Source organism: Pseudorasbora parva, chromosome 16 (assembly GCF_024679245.1).
Source record: "Pseudorasbora parva isolate DD20220531a chromosome 16, ASM2467924v1, whole genome shotgun sequence".
Classification (NCBI taxonomy): Eukaryota; Metazoa; Chordata; class Actinopteri; order Cypriniformes; family Gobionidae; genus Pseudorasbora; species Pseudorasbora parva.
Genome location: NC_090187.1, coordinates 36059746 through 36083220, shown reverse-complemented (window position 1 = coordinate 36083220; position 23475 = coordinate 36059746). Strand labels below are relative to the sequence as shown.

The window sequence follows — 23475 nt, the reverse complement described above, 5'->3', positions numbered from 1 at the left end:
GTTTTTTTGTGTGTGTGTGTGTGTGTGTGTGTGTGTGTGTGTATGTGGTTTTTTATTATTATTCTAGATTGTTTTGATGAAAGCATTGAATACAGATGCACTATTCTTTGCAGTGATCTACTTTTTGGCTTTGTTTTACTCTACTCAAAACTATAGTCATGATACTGTACACTCTCAATCGCTCCTGCTATGGAAAATGCATTCTGCGTCCGTTTTATTCCCATCTCCCTTCATCTCCATTACCCATAAACCACTGACTTCCCTCTGAGAAATTGCAGGCATTTTTGAAATTCCTTTCACTAGGAAAGGCTAGCTTGGATTGTTAAATATGCTTTCGTAAAGCTGAGTTTATCCTTTAAAAGGGATTGACTCACTCGGCTGTTTGGATATTTGGCATGAGAGTAAATACTGCAACAAAGTAAATTAGACAAAATACTTTAATACGTGGTTTCTGTTTAAGATGTAAAACAGGATCTACTTTCTTTAGGGACTTGTTTTCCTTCCTTGCTTTGTCGTCAGGCTGTTTTTGTAAACCATGCGGGATTCCTTGAGTGTCTTCAATCCGTGTCACATGATCAGACATTACAAGAGGATTATGACATTGGCCTTGGCTATACTGAACCCTGGCCTACTTTGTAAAGATGACACTGACAAAAATCATGACATTCTTTCTCGTCTAGACTAGATTATCATGCAATATAAACATATGGTCAACAACAAATATGAACTGAACGGCCACTCAAGATGTCTTTCTGTTTTAAGTTTAAACTGTTAAACATACTGTTAAATACTGGCAAATCTTATTTGTTTAGAATTTGTTTTGTATTATAAAGTTTTGCATTTAAAACACATTTAAAGGCACATTATGTAAATTTTAGGTCGCTTGTTCAAAAAAGAAAAAGAAAAGATTAAAGCTGCAGTCCGTAACTTTTTGCACTCTAGTGGTTAGTAAACAGAACTGCGTGCGTCTTGCGGAAGAACATTGCAGCCGGAGCTACTTCTCTCTGTTTATGTCTATGGCGGATCATGCAGGGACTGTGCTCCTTCTCCGCAGCGGTACCTAACAGTCTAGCCTGAAATAGTCCAAATATAAATACTTATTATAAGTGTACCATAATGATGGCCTAGAAATCTAGATGCACCCTAGTGGCAGCAAATCTAATCTGCCCGCGAGTGTCGTCTAGCAACTCTCAATACCCTTCTGAGCTGTAAACGCCAAACTCTTGCCGGGCCAATCACATCGTGTATAGAGTTGGTGGGCGGGGCCATAATGACGACGGCCGAGTTGCGTTTGCGTGCTTCTAGTAAACACAGAAACTGGCGAACGGCGAATCAGCTTTGACCGCGACTGGAAGACTTGGAGTTAAGCTTTTCTCTGAGAAAAGAACAAAGAACGGCACTGAAGTCATTCTTAAAAAGGGAAGATGTGTTCGGAGTTTAGCCGACCGGATACGGTGAATGTTTAATCTATCAACGAGCTCTGTTTCACCTTCGTTGCTTTGGTTGGTGTAGCGCTATCCTATCGCGTGCAGAAGGAGTTTGAAAGACAACCGTTTATCCCGCCCCTCGGATTGAGCTGTCAATGGTGAGTTTCCAGACCAAACATCTTGATGTGGGTCTGGCTTGTCAGGCTACCATAATGATTCAGGGTAAGACAAAAACACGGTTTGGAAAAATGGATTCATGTTGTACATTCTCATTATATAATTTTTGTAAATCTTGAACACAAAAAAAGTTACGGACAGCAGCTTGAAGCTTAATGACGCAGTGATTTCACGGAATCATGGGAGTTGTCTTCACCTCTACAGCCGGGGAAAACAAATCCAACTGATTTCTCAGACAAAAATCATATGATAGTTCTAATTGAAGAGTTATTAACGTTACTGTAGTATGAAACAGGGTGGGGCTGAAAGCCATTGGAGCAAAACGAGGTTGCTGGAGCGATTGCTAATGAGAGAGAAGCACGACACAGCTCGAGAGCAGTGGAGCTTTTGTTATGCCACAGACGAACCTTTCCCCTTCTTACGGTCATGTGTATGCGGCGGGGTAATGCAGTGCTGTTTTATCATATTAGATACACTATTTGAGTGTGTTGAAAGTTATGTTATAATAATGTAATATATATCACATTTTTCGAATGGTTTTTGGATATTTTAATACAAAAATCGTACATATCGTGCCTTTAATCCAAGTAATTTTTGCTATTAATTAAAATACTAATTTGAATGTCAAGTCGCATATGTACCCATAGTAAATTCATGGTTGATAATCTGAAGCTCAGGAGGAGCCGCTAATAGATAATTCCAGCTAAGCTTTTTAGTGGCAACACAACAATCCAATTGATGAATCAAGATTCATGCCATCCAAAAGAAGAGCTGAACGGCATGTTCCCTAGATTGCTGCACTTACGATGACTCAGTTCGATCTTTTTCTCCCAGAGATACTGTTTTAGTAAGGTCAAAATGATGTATCGTACAAAAAAATAGATTTGTTTTCCATTTGCTGCAGCAAAAACATTCTCGGGGAAGCTTCCCCTCTTAACATGTTTACTCAAACAGTCCAGACATAAGGAATGTCTCAACTATTATTTACAAAAGAGGAGGAAGTGAATACTTGATGGTCAGTGCTCATCTGCAATAAAAATGTTTGGCTCCTGGTTTTGTGGGTGACAACAATAATAATTGTGATCAAGCCAAGTTGCAGGAAAACAACTTGTTGCACCCCTCCTGCGGTATGCTATTTTCTCTCACATGCCTTGACGCTCCCTTCGTTTTCAGCTTTATGTTTTTCAGGAATCTATTTCTGTTCACCCAAACATAATTGTCACCCTCTCCTCTAAATTCCCTTTCCTGTCTGGGCTTGGACAAAATGAGAAACAAACAATGTCATCACTATTGTCAGTAGTAAACATGCTCCTTTTGTAGGCTGAAATGAAACCAAAGGAAAGGAGGTGTGAGTGGAACGGTAATGCATGAGGACACGTTCATGTGTACAGAAAAGAATATATCAAGGCAAGGGAGTTTTGCTTTTGGTGACTGCTCTGCTATATATGCTCTGCTGCAGGGGCTTAACTTTGTTTTGCCAGGACAGAGGTAATCTGGGGCACTATCCTTGTGTTTAAGCTTTGTTGTGAGCAAAAATCCATTTTTGTTTTTGAAAAAGAAGATCTTTGAAAGGAATGTAGGCGAGTAGGTCTGCTTATTCTTCTGTTGTCTACTTTTACATGCGCAGTCTGGGATCTTTCAACAAAATCTAAATACATTCAAAGGAAGTGTCAAATATCTTAACATTGAATTTGCAGAAAGAAAAAAAACATTTTCTCCGTTTTGCTGAAGATCTGTTGTACAAATGATCTGCAATTGAAACCATCTGTGAACTGAGGATCGGTTCATTGCCCAATGAGACACGAGACATGATAAATGCTGCATTTTGACATATGGAGGCGCCAAACACAAAGTTGCATATTAGAAGACCCAAGGTCAAGGCGATTTCCAAGGCTTGGAATAATTCAATTGCTTTTATTGCTTCATGAATTTAGAAACTAACCGTTTGAAACCTTAGAAAGTTTATTTTTTAGATCTATTTCATAGAAAATAACATTTATTAAAATCCCATTCGAGACAAAAATAAATAGGCCTAACTAATTTTAATTAAATACTTGACATTTTAAACTGAATTCACAATTTTTATATCAGACCATTTATATTTTACTCAGTTCAGATCAATAGAAATTGTACATTTTAATTAGGCTATGTAAATATTAAAAACAGGCTGACATATGTTTTGAGTGAGTTTAGACGTATGAATAAACATTTAATATTTTAAATACATTTTATTAATCTAGGCTTAATAGCCTCGGGTCTCTTTAAATAAGAAAGTTACTATCTCGGGACAACACACTAGCCTAGTTATACAGTAAATGTTGAACAGAGATGACACTGCATCATCACGACCGGATGAATGGATTGTAATTGCAAATCCGTTCCGTCTCTATGAATGAAATTCTACATCGGATTTTATTTTTAGCTGACTAGACTATGTCATTGGCAAAATATGTGTACTTCTAAAATGTGGAGACCGGTAATATATTTGTTAATATAACGAACTGATTTTAAATTGTAGGCTACAGCTGAAATTAGCCTATATATATATATATATATATATATATATATATATATATATATATATATATATATATATATATATATATATATATATATATATATATATATATATATATGCATTCATTTAAAAACATATAGGCTATTAATGAATTGCCTTTAACAGCTCCAGTCACGTAGGCTAGATGAGCAATTTACCTTCCAGCGTTCATATCTGAAATTAAATAGGACTGAGTAGCGAAAATAGTCGCTATAATTAATCTTATTAACTCGTCTAAAATGATTTATTATTAAAATTATTATCTATAATAAGTAGAAATATGATTCAGACGTGTTTGGTTATTATCCTAACGTTAACATAATACATTATTTAATTAGGCTACACTGTTTATGAAACGCGGAACGCATCTTAAAGGGCCAGTGCACATTGATTTAATATTTAATTCGTTTTCCAGGAAATAAACATGGTGCTGTTAATACCTTACGAATAATTAACACAGCCAATATTATGTGCCGCTTTTTAAAACTTTCTTGTTGTAATTCTTGTTGTAGTGCTTTTACTATGCCTGCCTTAATTATTTTGCCACCTAACTTAAAGGTTAGGCCTATTCTTCAAGACAGTATACTAATATTTATATACATAAGCATATAAAATCATTATCTTTTATGCTTGCAATAGCCACATATTATGCCAATCCACAACTTTATGGAGAGAGCATTTGTATATTAACACCAATGAACAAATATAAAGTCTTAAGTGCTCTATGCACAATACAGATTGTTTCAAAGCTTCAACGTAAATAACAGTTTTAAATAGGCTATAAGAAAATTAATACAATTTCAAAAGCTCTACAGTAGACACTGTGTAATTATTACAGTTAAACTGATAAAAATAGAACAAAAAGCACAATAAAATGCACATTTACAATCTATCTATCTATCTATCTATCTATCTATCTATCTATCTATCTATCTATCTATCTATCTATCTATCTATCAATAAAGGACGATTCCACTTAGATAGAACAAAATTACATTTCCAAATTATTCTTAAAAAAATATTGACATATCTGATATCGGCATATATTTAGCCTATATCTAGGCCTATTTGTAAATAATAGTGAGTTGCAAAGTCATTAAGCCTATTGTTAGGCTATATAAAACATTTTTAAAAAATCCTGTCACCTTGACATTTGAGATCAAGTGGTCTGCTCACGCAGACATGGTTGGTTCAGTAGTCCAGTCCATGTTTTGTGATTCTCTCATGCTTGGCGTGTTTCTCTGTGAGAGAAGCCGAGTTTTGTTTACAGCGGTGATTCTACTGAGCGGAGACCGTCAGAAGACTCGCTGAGGAGTCCGTGTAGACTTGAGAGTCAAACATTAGCCTCACGAGCTATTTATATCAAACAGCTCTTGATTTTTTTTACGTTGCGGAAAACCAAAACCTACGGAAGCTGCTCACTCTTGCACTTCGACAGAATGTTTTTTTTTCCTACCGCAAAACAGACCGACCATGAGAGCGCGTGAAGACGGTAGGGGAGGGTGAGCAGTTGGTGAAACCATTTTTGTCCTGGCGGATATTTTGGATCGAGCCCTGTCGGGAGGCTTTCATTCATACATAAATACGCTATCCGAGTTGTCAAGTTCTTTGAACGTGACCTCAAAATTCCTCCGCACATCAATATAGCGTAATTCATCACACTGGCATAAGGTGTTTTTGTTGGAAGAGAAACCCGCTTATTTCGCTGGCTTTACTGCGCGCGTCCCTCTCTCGGGTTTTCAAGAAATGGAGGCTGAAGATGCAGATTATCGGTCGAGTGAAATTCGTTGCTCTGACACGGTTGCATCGTTGAATTGCTGGCAAGAATAACATAATGTTTTAACTGATCTTAATGTTTCCATTAAAGGAAAATACTATAATTATTACCAGATATCTTTCATCTACTCCCTCCTCGCCTCCCGTTATCTTTACGCGCAAAGGAACTAGCTGCTCATCCAAAGCGGATTCTTCTGGACTTTCTGCTTGCTTACAAGAAGAAGCGTCGCATTTTGCTACGGTTTCACCTTTTTATTTTTTGGAAAACTGATTATTAGGAATGAGATCTGGAACAGCGAGGGATGTTTGGACCTTATTTTGGGGACCTGTGCTGTTTCTCTTCACCATCTGCCTCTGGTCTGCACATGGAGAAGGTAAAACAGTTTTTTGTGTGTGTGTGTGTGTGTGTGTGTGTGTGTGTGTGTGTGTGTGTGTGTGTGTGTGTAATAAGAAAATGACTCCATATATTATCATTGTCTTGCATTTTCAAAACCCTGAATCCCAGTGGTTATGGACTCGTTATGTCAAGCATGAGTTTCACTGCATGCGTTGCTTTGGATGTTCAGGTAACGTACAGCTATCCAGAAGGGCCTAGTAACACGCGACCCAATTTATTATTGAATTATGACCCACTACTACAAATAAATATTGAAATGTTCCTCATACTAACGCCAAACTTTAGATTTTTTTCGTCTTGATGTCTCTGGGCCCATCAGTTAATTGTCGTGACATCGGATGTGTTGTGAGGCTAGTGTGCTCAATGAATTATTCATGAGCTGGATCACGTTGGTATTTAGAGGCTACGTGAGAATTGGCTTAAGCATTTGCCTATATAATATGTATATTTTACTTCATATTTAGTCCACACAGGTAAAAAGGTTAAACGATACACGGCAATGCAAAGATTTGCTGTATTCAGTCGAACATCACGCAGTGTGAAGTGACCATGTGCTTGTTTTAAGTTTCTCAATGTCCCCAGGAGGGTGAGTTTGGTAACACATTTTATTTCACTGGCTTTAATTCTGTACTTGTGTCTCAACGTTTGATATAATATTCACATATTTATGCTACAAATTGTGTGTAAATGAATACATGATTCCTGTTGATTGAAACTATAACAGTTTTACTTTTCCCTGTATTGATGTGTTAAGATATTTGAACAAAGTAATTATTATGCCATCCCTCATTATTTTCAATCTTTAAATGAAAATGGTAGACATAAGAAACATTTGAATTTAAATTGGACAGAAATTAAATGAGTTGGGAAGATACACATACATTTGTAACAATTATAAAAACATCTCACAATTGTGGCAAATAAAACTTATATATTGTCTTATTTTGTTCAGCCTTTTTTAAGTCTAGTAGAAGTACCAACCTGTCTGCAAAGACATGTAGCCTGGATGTGAATATTTTATATCAAATTGAGCGGGAGAACCTACTGAATCAGATGATACCAGTTTTGTTATTTAGTGTCCATAACATGATTTAATGGGGGTTGTGCACAAAAATCTTCCATATTCTGTAAAACAGCTTCAGGTCTTTTTTACAGTATGTGCTTTTTTAATAGAGCTGTTTTAATGAAAGATGCCTTCAAAGTAGCGAGCAAAGATGAGTAACCGTTTGCATATAAAGATTGATATCTAAAGTTTTTTTCTTCTTCTTCACTAACATTTAGATATTTAAATTGAATAAAATGGCAGTAATAACCTATAACTACCTAGGTTAGCTGATTACATGAAAGTCCATAGATCATTGCCATCAATTTGTACTTCCATTAACATTTTTCTCACATGCGGATGCGATGAGACCTGTTTCCTTGTTTGTTCATGTGACAATCAGCATAAAGCCTATTTTAAAGCAAAAATGTTACTTACTTACCTTAAAACAGAGGTAAATCTTATTATTCTAATAAAGAGTTAACTAGGGGTAGTTCACCCAGAAGTAATCATACTGTCATGTTCTCACCTGCATTGTTTTCTGTCTTCTGTGGTTCACAAATAATGACGGTTAAGCAATGTCTCAGCCACCACCATTCATTTTGATGCAGTGAAAGTGAATGGTGACTCAGGCTGTCTGCCACCACTAACATCGACTTTTGTGTTTCACAGAATCGCACTACTTAAATGTTAAAAACATCAGACAATGGGATAAAAAGTAAGCAAATTTCTAACTTCACGGTTCAAATGAGCGAAAGTTTCGGTGGCTGGAAGATTGCAGTGTCAGAGCATTTTGGCTAACCGAATTCAGTCTGTCACGGTCACAGCACACGATAAGAGATGATCCGATAGAAAACCTAAGTCAAGGCGGCAAACCTGAAAATGAAATAAATCCCCGATTTTTTTGCCATATCACTTCAATTTGGACTACAATATTAATGTGAAAACAAGATACCCAACCAACAGGGGTTGGTTAGTCAAGGGTGCTTGATTTTACTGGTGAATTCTAATTGTTTGTAACCTGTGGATGTAACAAATATTTATTGGATTACAACTGGATTTAGATTTGGTTTTTAAAATAAGCCCAAGGGAGACTACAAAATACGTTTTGTGTTGCTTTTTCCTAAGCATATATTCAATTATGGTTTTGTTTATTTTTCTAGCCTATATCTTTGTTGGATATCAGTGTCTTTTACGTCAAGATGGCAGTCATTTTTTTGCTAATGTGTTTCACAAGGAGGAAAGAAGAATGAGATTGCGGTCCCTGTTAATTTGTCTTTCCACAGTTTTTAAATCATCTTGTGGTTGGTGGATGTAGTTGTAATGTTTCCGCAGCTTTAGTATCATCAAATGCCTAATTTGTGATTTGTGTGGGGGGCTGCATTGTAGCATAATGAAGGTGGGCCATTCTTGGGTTTAAACTCCCATTTACATTCAAAAGGAGTTAGAACGCAATTCAAGGCCATTGACCAGAGTGGCCAGTCCCACATCCAGGCCACTGTGAATGTCAGGGGGGTCTGTTTCTCAGCACCCTGCAGAGACCAGGACCACTGGCCCTATAGAGACAGGCTTGTGTGGGGGGTAAGCGCTCACTCTTGGACTCCATCATTGCATTGTCCCGTGTGTCTCTTTCTCATGAAGTGCTGCAAAGACACTCCACTGACACACTGACTTTAATCAGCGCAAAACTGGTTTCATACTTCTCCACTCCTGGTTTTATGTCCATTTGTCCATTTTGATTTCTGTTTTCTGACTTTTAAGGGTTGATTAACAGTTTCACTAAACAATATTAGAAACAAATTGTAGGACACCGGCTAAATAATCAATTTTATGAAGTAAAAGTTTATGAAGATTTATAATTTTGTTGATATGATGTTTTCAGTGGGGATGGACTAAATTCTATCCAATACCAATTAGCTTTTATTATAAATTATATTTATTTTATATGATATTAATATTCTGTTCTATTTTGTCCACTTAACTTAAAAATAAAGCCTTAAAACTAAATCAATAATTTTAAACTGTAAAAAATAAAAATCAGGTCTCCAATTTCAAGTGACTGATTACATCCACATTTTTTAGTTGGCCAAATTGAATTTCTGTGAATTGATGCAATGTTTCCTTGTGTATTGTAGATTAATTCTCTTGTGTGTAGATTCAAAACTGCTCTATGTTACTGTAAGGTAAGAATAGATTTGGTTTAGGATGATGGATTGGTTAGATATCTCAATAGTACTTTGATGCCCCAAATAGGCCTGTCGCGATTGTCAATAAATCAATTAATCGCACGATAAAAAAAATGAGCACGATAATTTCACTACTCGTCCGTTTGGGGAGGTTTATACTCGACACGCAGACCGAGGCGTGATGAGACGTCATACTCGGCCAGATTCGTCTGGAACTCATGGCTCTTCGGTTGCGGAGCCGCACGCAAAGTTAAAAAATTTGACGTGCACATGCAGCGCCAAGAGAAATGGGGTCTTGCACACTCCGCGTTGACGTCATTTTGCCGTGCGCACCCTCGTGCTCGTGCGGACACGTCGATTATAAACGAGGCTTAAAGCTACACTGAAGTTGGCAGTTTGATAAAAGCAAGATAATTCTTCAGTTCAATCTTTGTGTGCTAAAAAGGCACATACGTTCCTGTAGAGATAGCAATACACATTCTAAATAAATGAAAACCATGTCATCATTGTCTTCTCTCTTGCTGTATCAAAATCTCACCTAGCTTTCCTCAGAGATGGTCAAGTCAAGTTGTTTGTGCATGAACAACAAGAACCGTACAGAACTGTACTGTGGGTTTTGTGAACCGTGCCACCCCTAATATGCACCTCATCTGTTGCAGTTTTCATTCATTTTATGTATTGTTTTTGGTCGTTTTGTCCATTTATTGTAGATATTTAAAAAAAATCTGTGTTCAGTGTTAAATAGTCTTTAGAAACAAAAGTTACCTTGTTAAGTGTACCTGCATTATTTTGCCATTATCATTATTTTAGATGGAAATGGTCTCAGAACGACAATATTATCGTTTATCGCAGTATTTTCTTGGCCAATATTTCGTCCAGCAAAATTTGTTATCGTGACAGGCCTAGCCCCAAATGCTTGTGTGTGTGTGTGTGTGTGTGTGCGTGTGTGTGTGTTTTGTGTGTGTGTGTGTGGATAGGATCGATAGAACATGAGAATTTTTAGTTGGCCACATTTAATTTCTGTAAATTGATGCAATTTTATTCACAGATATTAAATTTGGCCAACTAAAAAATGTATGTGATCATTCACTATAAAATTTTCAATTGGAGACCTGATTTAGTTTTTTTGTTTTTACAATCAGTAGATGATACAAATGAATTTAGGCATCACATTGTTTATCTATCATTTTACCATTCATTCTGTCTATCATTTTATATGATATTAATATACTGTTCTATTTTGTCCACTTAACTTAAAAATAAATCATTAAAATTAAATCGTTGTGCTCTCGTTCATTTGTTCTATATATAATTTTTCACAGGTGTCAGTTTTTTTTTAGACAGGATTGACTGTTTAGAAATCTTAAAATTTCAAGGATGACGGTTAGACTTGGATGTCATCTTTCTGTTATTACTGTTAATTGTGAAGTAAAAACAAAATACTGACTTGATTAAGGTATTTATCTGACAAAATTATTAGGCAAAAAAGACAAGCAACATCTACAGGTTTTTATATTGTGATGCGAAAAAAAAAAACGGTATAAATATGCATGCTTATTTGTTTGTCTGTCTGTCTGTCTGTCTCTCTATCTGTCTGTCACTTTGCACACTTGACGCTATACTGTCTGAAAAGGTTGTAAAATATTCCATTCTAAACCACTAAATTAACGGCGATGCTCCAATGGGAAGTCCTCTTTGGTCTTTTTCATCCTGTTCAGTTTAAAAATCTGGTAAGGCTAATAAAATGTAATTTAGCCTCCTTTCAAGTTTCACCACAGTAAACTTTCCATGCCACTTCTTCCAAGTATATGGCAAACAAGCCTCCATGGTCCATTGAGAAAGAGAGGGTGAGCAAGAGAAGAAACATGACGTTTGAAAATAGAACATGTAAAAATACACGGCAAGGGAAACAGACTTGGTTTTGTTGATTGGAAGAGTAGTGAGTTTGTGAACTGTTTTATTGGGCTTTATCCGTTCACACGGACGGCCTCCGGACAGGCTGGCGACGGAGCGCAAGTCTGTGTTTGCTGCTGTCAGATGCTGACACAAAAAATTCCCAGCGAGGGCCAGCGTTAATCAAAACTGCACCTCATACTCCTGAGATGTGTCTGGATTACAGTATTTAGTACACACTCCCACGTTCAGCCCCGTATCTTCACAGGCCTTTACTTGTTGTTAAATGGTCCACAGTTATGACTGTATTAAAAATGTCTGTCACTGAAGGGAAACATCCTAAAAAAAGAGTATAGTGGGTGGACTTTAAGTCTTGCTCTGTTCATTTGATAGCCCACCTTTGCATACTTTAGTCTTTGGTATTCAGTATTCTGGTGTTCCTCATTCTTTTCGTGACTAAGGGCGCCTACGCTGTAGGTTTTCGCCGAGTCAGATATCACTCGGAATCCATTGAATTCAACGGGGATGATTTGTGTAAGATTCAAACTTCTCCATCTCTTTCAACACCGCATCCTACTCACGTAACGCTTTCTCTAGCGTGTAAGCTCCCTCAAGCTGAGCAAATCTCTTCCTATGACTCAGACGTGCGCCGCAGTGACCAACGCTTCTCTTTCTCTCTTCATATTTCGTTATGTCTCCCCATCCCTTGTTTTGGCTCTGCTGAGTTGTGCTTCATCTTCAATGTGGGAGCGTTCGTGCCTTTTCATCCGGTACAGCACAGCGCTCTGAGTCACTCCCGCTGCCCCTGAATCTGTGTCACTGTGCTAGTTCGTGCCTACGTGTTCGCTGCTGGAGTCAAGCGGTCTTGAGGCTTCAGTGAGCAGCCAGATGAGGTATTTGCTTAATTAAATGTTAATTTAAAATTGGTCTGCGTGTAGTGACCACCCGTAGATCATTGAACACAGTGAGTGCGGTTGTACTAGTGCTGACAGCTTCACCCTTGTGTGGCTTTTGTAATTTAAAAGGATAGTTCCCCTGAAAATAAAGCTTGTTATGATTTACTCGCCCTCATGTTGTTCCAAACCTCAATGACTCTTTCTTCAGGAACACAAAGGAATATTTTGAAAAATGTCTCTTGTGTATTTTTGTCTCTACACTGAAAGTCAATGTTGTTTTGGACTGCATTGATTTTCTTTAACATTTTTTAAAATATCTGCATTTGTGTTGTGATTCACTGATTCAAATTCCAAACAGAATGTGATTTTCTGAATGTGAAAGTAATTTTTACTAGACATGCACAATAGTATCTTTCAAAAGACTTTGATGCTGCATTTATTTGATCATAAATAGGCCTACAGTACAAAAAATGTAAGATTGTGAAATATTATTACTGAAATAATTGTTTTTCAATTTAAATATATTTTGATTTGTAATTGATTTCTGTGATGACAGCAGAATTTTCAGTATTATTATTCTAGTCTTCAGTGTCACATGATCCTTCTGAAATCATTCTAATTTGGTGCTCAAGAAACATTATTATTATATATATATTCTTATTATAAATAAGAAACATTATTATTATATAATATTATCAATGTTAAAAACAGCTTAATATTTTTGTGGACCTTTATATATTTTGTCAGAATTCTTTAATGAATGCAAATTTCAAAAGAACAGTATTTATTTCAAACGATCTTTGCTAAATAAAAACATAAAAAAATGTCTTTACAGACCCCACACTTTTATTAAGTGTATTGGTTGGTACCATGTGAGTTATCAGCTGATATTAGAGATTTAAAATTTTACATTCACCTAAAACTTGCTTAAAGTTAATCTTTAAAACAAAATCACTTAATTACACTTTAAATGTAATCATTAACAAATCTTAATTTTCCATAATGCTGTCATCCCTAAAACAATTGGCTTTCATTTAGTTATTACTGTGGTGTTATTTTTAAATAATTTAGAAAAAATAATGTACCATTAATTTTTTTTGCTATTTATTGGTTACCAACCATAACATTAAAATACTTAACGGTATAATATCGTGATCGGTATAATCCAGATTTGTTATACTGTTGCATAAATTTCCCTTTGTGGAATCAGAGGTCTTAAGTTTTTAGGATTTTTGGAAGATACTAGCCGCTCTGTGTGGGTGTATTTCTGCACTATTAGTTGACCCCTATGTTTCGTAAACCTCTGCCTCAGCAACATACCATGTTGTTCCATCTTTCAGGCAGAGTTTTGCTAGCTGAGCATGCGAGGAGGGGGGGCAGAGGTGTTGCATTACTAGTTGGGCTCTGACATATGAGCTCGTGCTTTTGAAGTGAGAGCTATTGAAGGGAAGTGTAGCACCAGACCAGTGGTCAGATGACTTCCAGCATGTGGGGGATTAAACAGCAGTTGAGGTGGCAGGTGTGAGCACTGCGGATCACAAAACAGGAACTTTGTAATGCTCCCCTGTGCCCCCTTACTGTGGGGCTGACTCAATACCCCCATCACAGAGGTCTAATGCAAGGCAATTTTTGAATTCGGGCCAAGAAAGAGGAATTAACACTAAATGTCAGCATTTTGTTGTTTTCCGCAGGAAGGTGCAGGAAATGCACAGCCTATAAGTGCATGTTGAAAGATGTCTGGCTGGTGGCGTTTAAACCTTGGAAGAATTCCAAACTGGCTTTTTGTGCCCTTGAAGGGCACTGCGGGAAGGTGACGCTACTCGGAAGAGTCTTCTAAACAAAAGTTTGTTAATGAATCCTTTCAAAAAGGGCTTGTTAGCGAAGAGTACATGTTACGGTTACTTTTTAAGAAGTCATTTTGTGTTAATGTTCAGAAGTGGGGATTTTTTTTCTATCAAAGAAATCAATAATTTTATTCCGCAAGGATGCATTTAAAAGCATCAAAATTTTCAAACTGTTATGTTTGTACGGTAACCCTAAATGGACAAACTGCTCTACAGAACCGCTCTAGGCATTCTCTGCTCTATCTGATGGCTTAATTTTTGTCCTGTGTCGGCCACCGTAGCTTCGAAAGGGAGGGGTTAGCATTGGGTGATGCAATTCACAACCTCACCGCTAGATGTTGCTAAAATTCACACAATGCACCTTTAAGCGCCAAATCATCATATTAGAATGATTTATGAAGAATCATGTGACAATTTTTTGTTGCTGAAAATTAAACTTTGCCATCACAGGAATTAATTACACTTTAAAATTTGTTTTTAAAAATATATATTAAAATAGCAAACGGTTATTTGAAATAGTAATTATATTACACAATATTATTATATTTGTATAAAAGACTTTCAAAATCTTACTGACCCTGATCTTGTGACAGTGAACATTGTCATATTTTTTGTGTATTCTTCCAAACAGTCTCATGAGGCCTAATGTGACTGGCGTGCACCCTTCTCACTTCAATTGCTCTGTGGAAGTGGAATTGGCTTCTTATCTTGTGAGTGGCCAAGCTTTAAAACCAGGAAGAGTTTTATGTCGCCCAAATGCTTCACCAGATAACAGTGGAAGTGCGGGAAACCTGCTAAAATAGTGTTGTTTTCCGAGAACGATTACTCAAAGCGGTTTCAGTAACCTTTGATAATCCCTTGAAGATATTAATCGGTCCCAAAAGGGTCGTCATTTTCTTTAGGTCACTTTAACAGCTGCAATTAAGACATACTGTAGTGTGGGGCTTTTGGTTTCAAATAAATAGCTGTTTATTTTGTCATTTGGAAATACGATCTGATGGATGGACAAGTGTTTGGTGAAGCCAGTAGGCTACAGACTCGATCTCAAGAAGGGCAATAGATAAGTCTTGTTTTTCTCTCGTCTATCCAAGAGGTCCAGGGATTCCTGTGGAAGGCCAGCAAAAGGTTATCAAATGTTAACAGCAAGAGTTGGATTTCAGACCAGTCTGTTGGTAGCATGGTGTGAAAACCACAGTGAATGAATGACTCTCCTGGGTTACTGTTTGCTCATGGTGAAAGATGAGCACTGTAGGCATTTTTGTTTTTGCATTTGAATAGTGGTCGACCGTTGTCACCAAGTCTGATATATCAGCCGATATTTGGCTCTTTTTTTTCACGGCTACATCGGCTGATACGTTTTTCTGTTTGGTCGATATGTTGTAAGCAGGACTTTTATTTTGACAGCATAGCAGACTTTTATTATGACTGCTTGGAAGACTTTTATTGACTTTTTATGTGCGAGTAATGTCCAAACGTGTTCAGCTGCCACTGGAGATGCATGAAACTCAAGCTTTAAAGCCCCACTTGGCTACTTTTGCTCTCGGGGTCCCCCTACAGTTTGGAAAAAATAATGTCCTCAACTACTGTCGTAAGCTCTGTAATCCTACAACAGGGGATGCCATCGCGCGTGCATTTGTTGACATGACAACCCTGATAGCCCTGAACTAGTGATGCGCGGGTCGTCTCATAACCCGCGGACCCCGTATGTCTATTTAATGGTCGCAGGTGCGCGGCGTGTTGTAAAAATATATACAGTGGTGCGGTGCGGGCCAAATAACTTAATAAAAGCGTCCCGCGGGTCGGTGCAGCAATAACAGTTCCCCTGAAAACTGCAAGAGGAGTTCTTCTGGCGTCGCGTGTGAAATGTCTTCATCCCAGGTAACGTTACAGTCAGTGGCATATGTTTCAGCATGTCATATGAATATAATTTCATGGGTTTTGTTTTTTTCAAACGCCAAATAATCACGATACTCACGTTTACAAGCCAGCGTCATTATAGTAGTCTATTGGTTACCGTTTTACAGTATCTATATGATACTTCAGTTCAATGTTTGAGTGGTAGCTCACCGTAACAAGCATGACAGCATCGGTCGGGCGCGCCTCCTTCAGCTCACGCCGACGAGCAAACGCTGGTCACATGCTGATTCTCGTCCTGCTTTTAATCCCATCATTTTTTCATTTCCTCTTATTGCTTTCCTCCAACAAAACCTTTTCTTTCTTATTTGTCTCTGCTGCTTCGGACATGACTATATTATCCGATGAACAAAGTTGGGCTCGCACGTCCGAATGTAAGGAAGTGTGTGTGTTGGTGGAAGTGACGTATATGCCGTAAAGCAGTCGAATTTTGTAGTTCTTTTCTTTTTCTCGGGTTACTACCCGAAACCCGAAGTTTAAAAGTACGATTAAAAACGATACAGACCCCATCAGGCTATGGCAGACGTGTCATTCAACCTATTGTAAGTCGATTTATCATCACAAGAGTCTTAAAAAATATATTATGAAGGTTGAAAAGTTACCTAGTGCTGCTTTAAACACTTGGTTTCAAACTATGCAGAACTTTATCCAATTGGCCACTATGTCATTGTTTGTGACCAAATTATATGACCAAATCTTATATCACGATACAAGTAAATCAACATTTTTGATACTGCTGAAATGTCATAATTCTTAATAAAGACAAATAAACAGTGATAAAGAAAGAGCAACCAAAAACAAAAAACAATAGAACAAAAGTATAAATTAAATATATATGTCTTTACTGTGTAAATTAAAAATACATGTATTCTTTTTAAAGTTACAAAAGTGATTTAGTCAAGAGCAGTGAGATTTTTCAAATTCTCTTTTTTGTTATTTAATTAGCATAATGACAGCCAGAAAATGTGGATGCTGTCCCTTTGAGACAGACTGCACAGATCCATTATACTCCTTTCTCAATTTCTCAGTTCTTTCTCAACTATTTACGTTCACTTAAGACATAAATGACTGTTTGCTTATGGTCATTTTGATACAAAGGTATGTGTATTTGACCATTCAAGCCCGTTTCTTTGGCAAAAAGCATTCAGTTCCATTCTCATGCGCTCCATGAGCAGGGCCTTCGTGTCGTGCATCTCTCAGAGAACGCGCACATGTACTGAAATTAGTTGTCTTTTGCTGCTAATTGTGCTTCAACAGTTTAAAATCAACAGTTTCTAAACCGCAGTGCTCAAAAATGCATGCAAACGATAAGATTATTGCCCAACCCTAATATGCTGGATGTACAATTTGGGTTACCTTGTCTTTGAATTTGTATTTGAATATATATATATGGACCATCCGCCACCTTGTTCTATAAGAAATCAGCATTGGCCATTTAAAAACATCAATATCAGTGGACCCCTGCAGTTGAATGTTGCATCTTAGTAAGACAACGAGTGCAGGTGACGTGAATAAGAGCTGAGCCCATGACCTCTCAGGGAGGTTTGGCCAGATGATATGGACTGATTCCTGATGATTATAGCTGAACGCAGAGCTGAGCACAATCCTCTTAGGGAAAATGTTTTGAGGACCTAAACACTGCTGCTCACTGCTGAGGTGGTGTGATGTGGAAGCGTTCCTTTTGTATTGTGTTTCTTTCTCTTAAAAAAAGTGAATAAGCTTTATTGAACATTTCCAACACACATTTACATAACTTCCAAAGTAGCGCTTTTGACATTTCATTTCAGATGACTTGACACAGTATTAGTTTTGGCCGATCATGCAAGTGGGTCTTAATGACTGTAATTGTCAATAATCTGGACCCCAGAGGTTATGACTTGAACTGAATAAGCCACATTTGTACTCACTCATCTATTTTGCGGCCAATGAGTGGGTTTCAGTTGTGTTTTTCACCACACACATTCTCAACTCAATTTGTTATGGTCAGTTCGAATGGTATGGAGCAGTCTGCTATTTGGAGGTAAAGACTGACTGATATAATTTTTTGTAAGTGCAATAATTGTAATGCAATAGTGCAATAATTATTGTTTAGCTTGTAATTGTAGTTGTCAATAACGTGTAATTGTTTAACTAATAACTAAGTCACCATTTTTTCTATGGCCACCAAAGCTGCATTTATTTGATTAAAAATACAGTAAAAGCAGTCATACTGTGAAATACAATTTAAAATAACTGTTTTCCATTTTAATTTGTTTTAAAAAGCAATGCATTCCTTTAGCAAAGCTGCATTTTCATCATCATTAATCCAGTCTTTTGTCGTAGTTGTGTGTATATTAGTCATGTAGCGTTTAAGTTTTTAGTTTATTGAGCTTCAGCCATAGTATGATGCCCATAGGGATTTCCTGGAATTACATGCATTATTATACTTCAGCGGAGAATATCTGTAGTTTCTGCACGAGAGAAACTTTCTGTCTCTGCTCTATCACCTTGAGTATCACAATTTCATTTCACATAACTGCATATTAAACAATAAAATGTTCTGATTGGATGCTGCATTTTTACCTTACCCTATAACTCATACTGCCTGCTGAAATGTATGAAGTATCCAGAATAATAACATTATGAAGTAACTGAAGTAACATGGGTGCTTTATAGCCAAGCAAGAGTCATAATTTACTGATTAATGAATCAAGATTTCCATTTATGATTTTTTATAATCTTCATCTTCTTTATCATCTTCTCAAACTTTCAGTGTGTCTCAGTCTGTTTCAGTTATGTGCTATAGTAAGAAGAAAATCAAACGTTATTGTTATTATGTGTGACTAAAACTGCAAACTTCTCTACGAAGCATTTTAGAGTTTATGTAAGCTGAAATTTTTCAAGAGTTTGCAAAAAACCCATGTTTCTATAGGAGCATATTTGAAAACATTCAGTCCTGACGCTTTTAGATTGAAAACTGTCTTTTGGGTGCAGACCGGTTGCACTGGATCCTTGCACTGGAAAGCAACACCAACATGACAAGGGTGGAGAAGGGCTCAGATAATTCTCTGACGGGCTTTGTTTACGGAACAGCCGGATCTTTGGAAAGGGAATAGGAACTGGGAGAGCTCTTTGGCCTCGGCTCATCCTGGATGATTCAATGTGGAGGTCAACTGGTGGGCATGTTTGTGTCAGTTGGCTTCACGCTTCTTGTGTGGCAGTTTTAGGAGACATGAGACATGATATTCAGCACGTTGCACATTTAAAAAAATCGGTTTCTGAGGCAAAAATGGTTTTATAGTGTATGTGGTTTCCAATTCAAATAAACTTTTAGCCATTTTTACATGCTGTCAGGTGTTTTTTTTATTCTGCAGTTTCATCTACTTTTGTTTAACTGACAGACACCATATCGCTCTCTCTGCTTCTCTGTGTCTCCCTCTTTGTGTCTTTCCAGACTGCCTGAATTTATTAATGGGTCCAACCGGAACTGAGGACTAAAGTTTCTCTTTATCAACAAACAAATTAGTCTTTGTGTGTGAGTCACTCCAGCTCTCCTCCCTCTCCCGGGATTGTGAAAAAGAAAAAAAATGCCGCAATGAAACAAAGGAGGCATGCAGCTCCATGACTCCCAAGTGCAGCCCTGGGGCATTTGCGATGATACGGGAAAGCAAATGCTATGTTTTTTCATGGAGCAATCATTTCCGTTCTAAATTTGGATGAGCACAATACACGGTCAGGAGCAAATAAAGATCTTTTTTAAACAACAAGTTTGCTATTTTTGGCATACTGGTTATGGAGTAACTTCAAATGAGATTTAAATTCATGAAGCGTGTCATTTTCACAGGAAATTCGTGTCAGGAAAAGCGCTTTCCACTCCTGTCAGAATAATGCACAGTAGGCAATCTGAGACTGCTGAAATTTTGACCTTTCTGCATTACTCAAAAGTTCACAATCTTCTGCGCCTTGCAGTGGGCTATTTAGATTGTGGTTGTAGAGACAGATTGATAAAGTTGTTTTTGTGTGGGACCATGTGTTCTGGCAGGGAGAAACATTTCCATTTGTCTCATAGAGGCCCTGCGATATTGTCTGTATCAGAGAAGGTGACCTAAGCCTCTCTAAGAACATAAAAGGTTTATCCAAAGGAGCTCATATGTCAAGGCTATTCTTCTGCTGATCTTTTCCAACTTCTAGGACGCCATGCATTTTTGTTATTATGGTGTGAATTACTCCTCTCACTGTAGATGGTCGGTAGTATTTAAATCTTTTTGACCTTTCATATTGTCCCTTTAGTTAGAGTCAGGCTACTGTTTAACTGTTATCTTTGAAGGGTTTTGGCATTTGTTTAAAAGTCTTTGGCTCTCTAAAGTATTCTGCATGCAAATTATAATTTAGTCCTTTTAAACCCTGCCCCAATCAGTAGATCAGTAGAACCAAGTTCCTGCCCAATGTTTTTTTTCTTCCAATTTTCATTTGAATGTGTGTCACAGTACTGGAAAAAACTAAGCTCTGTCGCTGATTCCGTTTCATCAATACTTTTAATCCAATATATATTTGTTTTTTCTTTATTTTCCACTGTAGTGTTTTTCTTAAACCAATGGGAATTTATGTTTCTATTATTGATTCATTGATTTAGCTGACAGATGAAACCAGAAAAGCATTAATCAATGAATCATGGCCTGTGTATGAAAACAAAAATGTGGAAATGCATGAGAATGATGGTACTTCATTAATATATGATAACACTTACACACCCAATTTGAGTGAACATTAGTATTCATGAAGGAAAATTATGAACTTGAATCGACTGGACTGTGAAATGTGGATGATCCATAACAGAATGGAACTAAATCAAATGCTAGGATGTTAAACAATTTTATTTTAAATAACTATATTGATATTGGTTGATAATATCCAATTGTCTGTCCAGGCTACAGATGTTTCAAAAAATTTGCCACCTTCACTGACATATTAAATAGAGAAAAATATCCAAATTCATAAATGATATGTAGTGGCAACACAGTCAATCCTACTGGGAGTGTTACAGACAGTGTCTGAGGGTTATATAGGATAATTTTTTTAGATCCCTTTTAAGCTCCTGTAAATTAAGAAAATGCTCTGAGATTATTTTATACTTCAGTTTTGACTTGATTCAAGTCATGCTTTCGTAGATGTTTGACCACTAGAGGTATGCTTTTGTTGAAAAGTATATATCATCTGTTTATTTCATCACAATATCCTTGAATAAATATTCTTAATATTTATTTATTCATTTCTAATAGGGCTGCATGATCTCAATTAAGCACTTAAACTGATTTGGCTTAGTGCGATTATGGAATCGCAAAGGCTGCGATTTTATTTTTTAAATTTATTATTTTTTTATGTGCAGCTTGTCAGTGAAGCACGACTCTGTGATCAGTAGTACAGTAAATGCTGCTCTGTCTGAAAGCACTGCGAGTCACGTGAAATTAAAAAAAGCAACACACAACAAACATCTTTCCAAACATACGAAGACAACATTTAATAACATGTATTTACTCCAAATATACTTAATATCGATAGTTGAGGATCTTTCTGTGAGATGTTGTTTCTTACACAGAATAAGGCATCCAATAAACATATTTAATTATGAAAATGCCCAAGAAGGCTTGAAGAACTGAGATAAACCATATCTTGTCATAGTCATGTGTTTATTAGTCATGTTTAAGCAATAAAAACATTTCAGTCATCTGTTTATTCAGCTACAGCGATAGTATGATGCCCATAGGAATTTCCTGAAATTATGTGTGTTGTACTTCTCCTGGGCATATTTGGAGTTTCTGCGTGAGAGCACTCTGGCTTTCAGATGGAGCAGCATTTACTACTGATCACAGAGCCATGCTTCACTGACAGGCTGCGCTTAAAAAAAAATCGCAGCCTTTGCCAAACTGCGTGTGGTTTATTTCTATTAAAGGGTTAGTTCACACAAAAATGAAATTGATGTCATTAATGACTCACCCTAATGTCGTTCCACACCCGTTAGACCTCCGTTCATCTTCAGAACACAGTTTAAGATATTTCATATTTAGTCTGAGAGCGTATGCACACTATACTGTCCATGTCCAGAAAGAGAATAAAAACATCATCAAAGTAGTCCATATGTGACATCAGTTAGTTCATTAGAATCTCTTGAAGCATCGAAAATACATTTTGGTCCAAAAATCACATAAACTACGCATTATTCAGCATTGTCTTCTCTTCCCTGTTTGTTTTCAATCCTCAAATAAAGATTCAAACGATTATTAATCAGTGAATTGATGAATTTTTCCAAATCATGAATTTATACGCTGATTAATAACCGTTTGAGTCTTTATTTGAGGTTTGAAAACAAACAGGGAAGAGAAGAGAATGCTGAATAAAGTCGTAATTTTTGTGATTTTTGGACCAAAATGTATTTTCGATGCTTCAAGAGAGTCTAACTAACCCACTGATGTCACAGATGGACTACTTTGATGATGTTTTTATTCCCTTTCTGGACATGGGCAGTATAGTGTGCATACACTTTCATACGCTCTCGGACTTCGGAAAACTGTGTTCCAAAGATGAACGGAGGTCTTACGGGTGTGGAACAACATTAGGGTGACTCATTAATGACATCAATTTCATTTTTCGGTGAACTAACCCTTTAAATAAAGAAATGCATACATTATAAATGTAGGCTATTAAATCGTAGTAAAAAAGCATTAAAATGTTCAGTTTTGGAAATATTTTTTCTAAATGTACAAAATGTAACTTTTTTTAATTTATTTTTTATTCCAGTCTGTGGTCCTCACATTGATATCCGCAATGACATCAGTGAGTTCAAGAAGTTGGAGAACTGCACGGTGGTGGAAGGCTACCTGCAGATCCTTCTCATTGGAGACAAGAATAACAACCTCAACCAGGAAAACTTCCGCTCCCTGTCCTTCCCCAAGCTGACCATGGTCACTGACTACCTTCTCCTATTCCGTGTCTCCGGCCTGGACAGCCTCAGCATGCTCTTCCCCAACCTCAGTGTTATCCGAGGACGCAACCTGTTCTACAACTACGCCCTGGTCATTTTCGAAATGACCAGCCTGAAAGATATCGGCCTCCACAACCTGAGGAACATCACTAGGGGGGCCATCAGAATCGAAAAGAACCCGGAGCTGTGTTACTTGGACTCGGTTGACTGGTCGCTCATTATGGATGCAGAGTTTAACAACTACATCGGTGGGAACAAGCAGTCCAAAGAATGCGGGGATGTTTGTCCAGGTATCATGGACGATAGACCGCTGTGCATTAGGACCAGCTTCAATGACAACTACAGCTACCGCTGCTGGACCTCCAACCACTGCCAGAAGGGTAAGTACTTGCCCACCAGACCTGATCT

The 23475-nt window shown here is 37.2% G+C and overlaps 1 protein-coding gene across 2 annotated transcripts in view; it reads left to right on the top strand.

Annotated features, from left to right (window-relative positions):
• The first annotated feature begins 5407 nt into the window (after positions 1–5407).
• igf1ra (insulin-like growth factor 1a receptor) overlaps positions 5408–23475 on the top strand; it is a 115774-nt gene continuing 97706 nt past the window's right edge. The window contains exons 1-2 of one of the 2 annotated variants that reach the window (XM_067420547.1): positions 5408–6311; positions 22884–23447. In XM_067420547.1, coding sequence (XP_067276648.1) covers positions 6218–6311; positions 22884–23447 — 658 coding nt within the window. In that variant the 5' untranslated portion in view covers positions 5408–6217. The remainder of the gene's footprint in view (positions 6312–22883; positions 23448–23475) is intronic. The other variant, XM_067420545.1, reaches the window with a different exon arrangement.